The sequence below is a fragment of the Lithobates pipiens genome, unplaced genomic scaffold, assembly GCF_037356315.1.
Source record: "Lithobates pipiens isolate NorthernLeopardFrog02 unplaced genomic scaffold, aLitPip1_a1.2 Scaffold_22, whole genome shotgun sequence".
NCBI classification, from domain to species: Eukaryota; Metazoa; Chordata; class Amphibia; order Anura; family Ranidae; genus Lithobates; species Lithobates pipiens.
In genome coordinates, this window is record NW_027507784.1 from 277,041,596 (window position 1) to 277,052,367 (window position 10,772).

The following is a 10,772-nucleotide window of genomic DNA, read 5'->3' on the forward strand; positions in this document are numbered from 1 at the left end:
ATATAAATTCCATAGGTGGATAGTTTGGCCTACAATATTATTTAGTGTGCCGACTTCTCTAGATTTTATTCCAGATTGCCACAAGAGCCCAGGTATATAAAATGGGCGAGATGAGATCATCTCAAACCGCAACCATGGAATCATAGCCGGGGGTGCGTGCCACTGGGCTGCTTGGGCAAGTCTGGCAGCCAATGGAAGCCCTTTCTTACGTAGAAGAACATCCAAGAATGGCTAAAATGGTCAAAAACACATCTAAAGTCTCCCAAAAGCATGTGGGAAAATATGTTATGGTATGATGAAACCAAAGTAAAAAATTTTTGGCCTTAATTCCAAAAGTTATGTTTGGTGCAAAAACACTGTACATCACCAAAAGAACACCATACCCACAGTGAAGCATGGTGGTGGCAGCATTATGCTTTGGGGCTGTTTTTCTTCAGCTGGAACAGAGGCCTTAGTCAAGGTAGAGGGAATTATGAACAGTTCCATATACTAGTCAATATTGTCTCAAAATCTTCAGGCTTCTGTTAGAAAGCTGAGCATGAAGAGGAACTTCATCTTTCAGCATGACATTGACCCAAAGCATACATCCAAATCATCAAGGAATGGCTTCACCAGAAGAAGATTAAAGCTTTGGAATGGCACAGCCAGAGCCCAGACCTGCATCCGATTGAAAATCTGTGTGGTGATCTGAAAATGGCTGCGCATAGAAGGTGGCCTCGCAATCTGACAGATTTAGAGTGTTTTTGAAAAGAAGAGTGGGCAAATATTGCCAAGTCAAAATGTGCCATGCTGATAGACTCATACCCAAAAAGACTGAGTGCTGTAATAAAATCAAATGGTGCTTCAATAAAGTATTCGTTTGTAAGGGTGTGTAACCATATTATTTTATTTTTTTATTTTTACTTCCCTCCACCTAAAACAGAAGAGGGGAAGGGGAGAGAGGCGCCAGGTGACCAAAATTGCAAAACAGTTTAATCAGTAAATAAAAAAAACAGTAACATGTTCAAATCACAGGGTAATAATAAGAAACTGTCTGTGCCCAGATGAGCTGTGTGAAGGATCCTGCACGAGATAGTGGAGTAGTCCTAGCCTTTGTCTTCTATGTTCTGATGATACATGCTTTGTGAGCTGCTGAGAAGAAAAGTTTCAGTGGCTGATGTTATCCTGCTGTCACGGTCAGGAGTCACGCTCGAGGACCAGTAGCTACAGTGGGTCAGCTCCAGCCGGTGTCTCAGGTCCTCAATGGATATATTGATAGCAGCAAGAGCCATTGGCTGCAGCTGCTGTCAATCAAATCCAATGAGCGGGGGGCGGAACCGAGTCCTGCTGTCTGTGTCAATGGACTCAGCAGCAGGACACGGAAGCCTGCCCATACATGTGCCCCCATGGAATGCACTTCTCTGTAGGAGCACTCAAGAAGAGGAGGAGCCAGGAGTGCAACAGAGGGACCCCAGAAGAGGAGGATCGGGGCCACTCTGTGCAAAACCCTTGCACAGAGGAAGTAAGTAGGACATGCTTGTTTTATTTAAAAAAAAAAAAAACGACCTTTACAATTCCTTTAAGCCAAGTTCTGGTACTTACACTATTTGCATTTAACAAATATATTTATAATGTATTAATAAACACAGAACAGCATTAATTTGCATATTTTATGTCTGCCTAGAGTTCATCTCTAAGTATTGTACAATGTGCTTCTCCTTGTAGGATACAGAGGTCATTCCTTTCCTCACATCTGTTTTGCGTGACAAGACTCAGTGGGAAACTCCTAATGAGTTTAATCCAAATCACTTTTTGGACACTAATGGGAAATTTGTAAAACGAGATGCATTTATGCCCTTTTCTGCAGGTAGGTCAACATTGTTATTACATCATATTTAAAGCAATAATAAACTATTCCTTCATTATTACACTGAGAGACCTCCACCACAAGCTACGTCCGTTCAATACAAGGGCAGTGCATTGTTCACATTCCTTAAGCTCTTTGCGTGGATATGGTGTGGTGTGAATGAGTATTTGACATGGAGGACGGGTACAAAATCTGTGTAAGCCTAGGCAATATTTACTTGAAACAGGGATTTTACCCCTCAATTTTATCTCAGAGTTCATGCCTGCCCTTCTTGGCTGCATACAGAGCTCAAAGGATGTAAACACTTCAGAGACCAAGCTCAGATCCGATACACAGATAACATACTTTGGTCATTTTATTTAGGCAGCTTAGAATCTGCCTATGTATGGCTGTAATGCCCCGTATACATGATCGGACATTGATCGGACATTCCGACAACAAAATCCATGGATTTTTTCTGACGGATGTTGGCTCAAACTTGTCTTGCATACACATTGTCACACAAAGTAGGTCGGAAATTGTGAACGTCAAGAACGCAGTGACGTACAACACGTATGACGAGCCAAGAAAAATTAAGTTCAATAGCCAGTATGGCTCTTCTGCTTGATTCCGAGCATGTGTGGAACTTTGTGTGTTGGAATTGTGTACACACGATTGGAATTTCCGTCAGAAAATTTGAGATCCAGATCTCAAATTTTGGAAAATGTCCGATGGAGCCTATACACAGTCGGAATTTCTAACAAAAAGCTGCCATCGAACATTTTCCATCTGAAAATCCGACTGTGTGTATGGGGCATTATTGTTCTTAAAATTGTTTACCCTTAGGTGCTGTAATGATATTTATGCAGGAGCATGTGCTTATCATCAAATGCCTTGGTGCTATGCTACTGTCAGAATAGGAAGCATTTTGGTACTTCGTAACATTTCCAGACACCCTGTGTCTTTATGTTCTCATGGGAAGAATCAATCAACCCCTCTGGATTTTTGTGGGTGATTATTTTTCTCTTGAGTAATCCAAGCATGCATGTTTTTGAAAAAAATAAATAAATAAATAAATAAAATGAATAGGTGGATTACATCCACCTTGTCTCTAAACTCAATTTATGGGCAGCATTAGAGTGATGACATAATCTCCCATGGAAAGTGGAGTATTAAGCATGTTATCACTGTGCACTGGTAATCAACCCCATTCATCCCAAGATAAATATACTTTATTCTAATAAATCACACATCGAGGGATGCAGCTCAAGTTACAACCATTCTTAAGAACAAGAAACATTGTCTATATGTAGTGTTACCTCTGCTAGAGCTGCTGATTTTAACTGGATCTTTCCCAAGCAGTGCAGAGGCCACCAACCAAACAAGCAACAGTCCATTCACTATGGCTCCAATTAACAGCCTAGGGGATGTATTTTTATTTATTTCTGATAAAACCTGTAATGGGGGAGGTGTTAGGGGCATGGGATACCCCAAAATGCTTACCCAATAACAGTTGGAGGACAGTCTTTTCCTCGAGTCTGAATTTCCCGCAGCTGAAGACCACAAAGTGACTTTCTGAGCAGGCTAAAACCTCACGGCTCTTCGGTACATTTGATCTTCTCTTTAGCACTTGTTGAGAAATGGGGTATTCTAAGGCCTTACATCTATAGACCAAAAGGCAAGTCTCAGAGCAGTCTAAAGCCTCACAGCTGGGGACCAAAAGGCAAGTCTATTTGGCATCATTACCTTGCACCACTGCACAACTATTGGTACCCAGTGCAATCTTAGGACCATGGCACAGTACTGGAGGGAACTCTTATCTAAGCTCACAGTCAAAGACACTGCTAATGACAAGGGAATGGCTAGTATCTGAGACTCTATGTGTTATGGAGTTATTATACAAAAACATTGACTATTTATTTATGGTAGTATTGCAATGTTTCCTGTTCTTGCTTTTGACCTGGATGGGGTTATACGGTTTAACAAGACTCCTCAGACTAACAGCTTGCAGTGTCTTCTTTTCTATACATGAAACACTATGAGAGCAGTCTCAGTCCGAGCAACCTCTGACCCTTACTTTATATCTCAAAAGCACAGTCACCAGGAATGATCTCAGGGTCATTACTCATACGGCCCCAAGACAGCTGCCACCTTCTCCCTTCCTCCAGACATAGTCCAGGGAATGAGACAGTCCTTCTCTAGACCAGATCCATTTGGTGAAGTCCTGCAGTCAGTTCCAGATCACTTCCAGGTCCCATATATGCCAGTTCTGAGATGTTACAGAACAGCAACATATTCCACAGGCTGCCTTGAGGACAATAGTCCGCTGAGGCTCAGAACTCTCCTTACTAGGGAAAGACCCTCTCTCCAGGTCTTAAGACTAATTATCTGTTTCCCAGCCACCATCTGGGCACACCTCACCAGGGATTGGCTAGGCCCTGATCAATATTCAGGCTGGTTATTTGAATTCTCCCTCCCTAAGCTCCATAAACATATTTTAGAGCGGGGGGAAGCAATCAAACTCCCGTTGTTAAATCCTGAACAGACCAGACCAAACAATCACTGCTACCTTAATTGCTGAAGAAGCCAAAAACAGAATTTACCTACCATCTTGCGCTAGGAGGGTGCTAACTTTTCTCTACTGTGTTCCTCTCCTTGCCTACTATAATTTGTTTCTACCAAAGTTGAAGTGCTTACCAAGAAAGCAAATTAGGTTATTGCCAAATTACACATTTTACCATAAGAAAAACTCCAACGTGTGGAGAGTTAACATGAGATAAAGGAATATAAAGTCCCAGGAGAGATCTTTCTGAATATAGGACAAATACCCACACTAGTGGGGTTACAGTACACCCAATTTGGAAGGGGTCAAACAACCCGATAGTCAGGCCTGCAGACATGATTTCTGTCCCCATGCAGATATAGGTCACTCTTGATTCTTATTGAGGTGTTTTTCTGATAATCCTTTGCTGGGAAATGTGTAATGAAACAAGCCCTAAAAAGATGTTATTGATTACAGAGGCATCTGTATTAAAAAGAAAACTTAGAGAATTTTTTACATCAAGAACTGGTCTTTATTGATGGAATACATGTTTACAGCATCAACATTTTTTGTGGCACTAAAAATGGACACTTCATCAGGAAGGTGTAGGTAAACACTTTGAAGCCAGCCATACATGGATCGCAATTTGGTCGGTTCATCAGGGACTCGCCAAATTTGGATCTATGTATGTGTAGGCTAGCTGCACATAAGATTGACTTGACTTGACTATGTGTACAACCAGCCTTTCAGGTTTTTCCTGAAAGATTAGTGTCGCTGGCTATAGCTGGCAACACTGATCATTCTATTTTGACTGTGGGGAAGTCTCTCTACTGTCAGAATACAATATCACAGCAGGAGGATTTCCCCATCCAGATCAAATGTGTGAATGGGTGAATCAAGGCATTTTCTTTCTTTCAACCAACCGGTTTAAAAAAAAAAAGAAAAAATGCATAGTGCATAGGCTGCTTTAGGCTGAGAGTGATGATCCATTCTGTAGCTTTCAGTTTGTTTTGAGCACCTGGTATGAACCCAGTAGCAGCAGTTCACATCACACTTTGATTCTATCTATAGATTTAGATATAATTATTTTATTTCTAGCCTGCATAACAGTGGCTAAGTACTGTATACATATACATTGAGCTATGACTAAGCACCATATCTGGTGTGAAAAGCATCAGAAGCTGTGCAGTTAGTCTGCATTGCCCTGTGATGTTTTTTAATTAATTTTTTAATATAGGTGAACTTTTTTGGAGTGCGGCTATCCAGCATTCTATTTTTCCATTATGTCCGCAATCAAACAGAGCCATCACCCTGTTTGATTGCGGAGACAGCTGTTCTTAGGAGAGGTGATTACTCTGGTGCGGTGCACTCCCACATTCTACTGTATACATTGTGTCACCTTGAGTTGACTTTGTTCCTCCAGGAAGAAGAGCTTGTGTTGGAGAAAGTTTAGCCAAAATGGAACTTTTCCTGTTTTTTACTGGCCTTCTGCAAGCCTTCACTTTCTACCCACCTCCAGGAGTCTCCAGAGAGGATATAACCCTTGAGCCTGGAACTGGATTCATTTTATTCCCTTTGCCACACTTAGTATGTGCAAAGCTCAACTACTAATCAAGATCCACAGCTAAGAAGTGACAAGAAGAAGTCCTAAATTCCCTCAAGAAAGAATGAAAGTTTTGCTTGAAGGGGATGTATAGTATTTTCATTGTTTCTTTTTTGATAAATGTGTAGATCCCTATGATAAATAATGTTGAAATGTTTTAAAAAAACACCTTGTTTTTATCTGTATTTTAGGGTAAGCGTGTATATGGAGTTACCTCTATTTGATTATTATATACTGTACTATACTGCATGTAGGCCTTGTTTCATGTTTTTTTAGTTCTATACTCTGGTTCTGGTTTACTACTTTTCTTAAAAATATAACAAAAGACCCTCCCCAGTTTAACCCTCAGGTCTCAACAATGACATTGGATGATCTGGATGACATTTGCCGATCTAGCAGGCATCAAATGTTCAAGTGAGCACACCATTTGTCATTTAAACTTGACTGCAGTCCTGTGTAAACATTGGCTTTGTGCTAATCTGTTGCTTCCTCAACCAGACCTAATCTTATTTTAATGTTATACTAATAGTTTATGTAACTCACGCTAGTCTCCTCTATGCGTCAAAAATTTAGCTCTGAAAGGGAATCAATTTCTCCTAAAGTAAAGCACATACAGTATGTTCATTTTGAGCTTTACCTGTTACTATGTTACATAAAATTTACAGTAATGTGATATAATTTTAATCAGCAGACATGATTGTTGATTATATTTTGCAGTAAATATATGGGGGTGTGCAAATTATGTAAATGTTGTTTTGGGGAAAAACATTTATTTTTACTATGTATTTTCAATAAAAGTAAGAAATAAAAGTATATGTATACCAATTTGCTGCTACATTAAAGTTATATCTACCCCCCCCCCCCCCCCCCAAAAAAAAACAATGCATAGTACATTATTATAGACTACAAACACCAACAAGTCTGTTGTTAAAAGTGAGACCTCGCTGAAATAAAAAAAAAATGCTCTTGGACTCAAGGAGAGTAAAGCAAAACTTAAAGCGGGGCACAACCCAAAAGAGAAAGCTCTGCTTGTTCGCAACCTCCTCCCCCCTTCACTGCCACATTTGGACCTTTTGGGGGGGGGGGGGGAGTGGAGACCTGTCAAAACCAGGTACCCACTTCCACCTTCAGGTAAGATCACTGCACATCGATCGTGGCAATCTACGGAATTTCTGGCCCCTTCTCCTTCCCCCGCTGCCTTATGGGAGACGCACAATCCCAGAAGACAGCAGGACTATTCAGAAAGTGCAGTGCGACTCGCGTAGTAGGAAACAGACTGTGAAGCTGCAAGGCTTCACTTCCTGTTTATCTCAGTAAGGGAACCGGCGCCTGCACCCACAGCCAATGGAAGAATCGGCTAGAGGTGCCGATGACGCGGGATACCTGGACAGGTAAGTGTCCTTATAATAAAAGCTGCTGACTATTTATTTTTTTAATACAGGCTGGAACTCCACTTTAACTCATCTCCCCTTGCTCCTTTGCTAGCACTGACATCTCCACCTGGCCTTCTTCTGAGTTTGGGATCTTCAGTTATCATGTTTGCCCAGGCCAGAATGACATACCTTGCGTACATGCACGTGGGAGTTCATTCAAATAAAAAAAAAAATTGTATCTAATAAAACAAAGATATGGAAGAGCTTGGAAAATATAATAGTCTTTCCAAAATTACTTTAAAGTGGAGGGCCACCCCAAAAAAAAAAATGCATTAATAATCTTAAATTTTTTTATTTTTTTTAACTTACCTGAAACCGCTGTTGCTAGGCAGTCTTCCTAATCTGCCTTGGATCGGCCTTGGGGCAGCCGACATTGCGGGATCGCTGGACAGGTAATTGTCCTTATTAAAAGTCAGCAGCTACAGTGTTTGTAGCTGCTGACTTTTAAAAAAAAAAAATTCTTGGCCTGAACGTCCCTTTAAGTTAAACGCTACAACGATATTGCAAAATCTGCATTAACTGAAAATACACAATGCATTCCTTTAATAGTGGTTGTAATTGTTTTAATAAAAATAAAAAACATGCAATGATTTCGCACAAAGCAGCTCCGATCGTCTTCTGGGGTGCTTCACCGGCACTCCAGGCCCCTCCTCTTCATCGGGTGCCCCCACAGAGAGTGCTTTCCATGGGGGCACCCATGTGGGTTCGCTCTTGAGTCCCACTGCTGCGTCTATTGACACAGACAGTGGGACTTGGCCCCACCCCTGCTCCTGTGTCATGTGATTGCGCCCCAAGCCCACCCTTTTTTTGAAGCCTATTAGAGCCTCAGGTCCTAATTACGTTTTTCAAAAGAAAAAAAAAACCCTTTGGAATCCATGCGTCTGGCACCCCGCATGTAGATTAGGGGGCAGGAAGCATGGATGGGGGGCGACGCCTGTGCGCCCCTAATGGACGGGCCGCCACTGAATACAGGGCCAGAAGAAATTCTGAGATAACTGGGTTACACTGCTGCCCACAGAAGAACTGAACACTGCATCAAAAAAGGCTAATAGCACCATGTGTCCTTTTACCCGGTATAGATATATGCTTACTAGAGCCTATGTGACTCTCTATTACCAAGAAGTCAGACTGCACTTTTGTAGGTGAAATCTCACTGCTGGAGACCAAGCTATTCCCTTGGGCATCAGCACACAGGTTTTCTACCTCTCAAGATCTTCTGGAATGAAGAAGAAACGGAGCACCAGTCTCGCAGAGTGTCAAATCCTTAGCAAGGCTTTTTTTATCATAGGTAAAAAGCTCAAAAACATATGTAAAAAAGGCATTCACAGAACTCCCATAATGCAATTCAGGATTGCACATGCATAGTGACGTCAAAACTTACGGTTCTGCATTATGCACATTTTGTCATCATTTTTGTCAAAATTATGCCATCAGGGTCCCAGAAAGGATGTCCTCGCCAGGTTTAATTTGTGGCTTCTACCATTTTTTTGTCTAAATAAATTTTTTACCATGGAGGACATAACTTTGTTTAAAGTGGTTGTAAATCCTTACAAACCACTTTGACCTACATGTAAGCCTAGATTAAGGCTTACCTGTAGGTCCAAGAAATATCTCCTAAACCTACACGGTTTAGGAGCTATTTACAAAAAGACAGTCACAGCTGTCTACGGCGATATGCCGTTAGTGGCGGCTCCCGTGCGCATGCGCGGGAGTGACATCATCGCTGCTCCGGTGCTGTGAGTGGCCGGAGCATCGATACCCGGAAGAAGGTGGATGCTACAGACTACAGGGGACAGCAGTGACATCGCTAGCTCCTGTGTCAGGTAAGTGACACATAATGGGCTACTATGCAATGCATAGTAGCCCATTATGCTTTACCTTTGCAGGGAGACAAAGAAGAAGTAAACCCATCAGAGTTTACTTCCTCTTTAAGGACTTGGTGCACAAGAGAGTAGAAACCCTTGCAACCTGTCATTGCTGCCATGTCCATTTTCCAAAGTTTGGGGTTATGGACCAAGGAAATGAACAATCAAAAGAGTCAATTAGAAATCATGCCTGTCACCCTACACTACTGTGTTAATTGGCTTGTGGATATAATATTTCTCATATCAAGAATGAATCTCCTATCCATACATATGTGTAAGGCTCTTTGGCTAAATTGTTGGTTTGCTGTATAAACAATGCAAAATTTGCTTACTGTGTATGCCTATTGATAGTGAATGTCTCTCAACTGCAGCATGGATGTCACTAGAAGAAAGGGTACCCCAAAAGAGTTTTCCCCAAAAGAAACCAGCCTCAAGTTGGAAAATCTCCTACTTCTGAAGCTAAGAAGAGTTCCTCTCTTTATGTTTCCCAGAGTAATAATGCTAAATCAAAGCTTGGGACGTAGTTCCATTGCAAACCATTGAATTCTGTCCAACCAGCCAATGTCTCCACAAAGACTAACTGACCTCCACTCCATGCTGTTCTGGCACAACTCCTCTATCAAGGACTCATCACTATTATTTCAGAAAAGGAGAGGTTTCAGAGCTTCTACTCAAACCTGTTCACAGTTCTCAACACCAAACAGGGCATGTGCCCCATTCTTGGTCTGAAGGCACTCACTCAACATTTTGATACATGTTGGAATTTCTGTGCAACACTACATCAAACAGTAGATAGCAGTGTTTATAAGTTTTCAGCTGCATCTATGACTATACTCTACTCTACTATATGTCTTTTCTTTGATAATAAAGTTTCCTGTTCCTTTCTGCAGTTAAGCAGCAAAGCCTATCTGTACTGTGCACTGTATTTCTATTCTATAGGGCTATATACAGAATTTCTAACAGGTTATGGGCCAGGCATATTGTATTCCAGGCACCCACCTAGACACCCACCCAGAGAAAAGATACAGCAACAGAAAGAAGACTGCAAAAGAATAAAAGAAGTGTCAGAAACCATGAATCAGACCGAGACAGAAGTACAATTAAATCACACTTGCTTATTAAAACGGGAGTCCGCCGGGACTCCGCGTTTTATTTATTTTTTTAAAAGCCAGCAGCTACAAATACTGCAGCTGCTGACTTTTAAAATAGTGACACTTACCTGTCCAGCGCGCCCACGATGTCGGCACCCGAAGCCGATCTCTCGATCGTCTCTCGGGTGCTGCCTCCGCCATCTTGGGTATGGGAATCAGGAAGTGGAGCCTTTCGGCTTCATTTCCCGGTTCCCTACTGCGCATGCGCGAGTCGCGCTGCGCAATAAGGATGGACCCGCTGCCTCTGGGATCTGTGTGTTTCCCAGCAGGCAGCGGGGGACTTTTGGAAAGGGGCGTAATCTACGCCCCTTTCCGCAGAGAGCTATCCCGGAAGTGGGTACAGATACCTGTAC

The 10,772-nt window shown here is 41.9% G+C and overlaps 1 protein-coding gene across 2 annotated transcripts in view; it reads left to right on the top strand.

Moving 5' to 3' along the window:
• The window catches only part of LOC143924667 (cytochrome P450 2K1-like), an 89,549-nt gene extending 82,754 nt beyond the window's left edge, over positions 1-6,795 (top strand). For both annotated transcript variants that reach the window (XM_077449070.1, XM_077449071.1), the window contains 2 exons: positions 1,705-1,846; positions 5,791-6,795. In XM_077449070.1, coding sequence (XP_077305196.1) covers positions 1,705-1,846; positions 5,791-5,978 — 330 coding nt within the window. In that variant the 3' untranslated portion in view covers positions 5,979-6,795. The remainder of the gene's footprint in view (positions 1-1,704; positions 1,847-5,790) is intronic.
• The last annotated feature ends 3,977 nt before the right edge of the window (positions 6,796-10,772 follow it).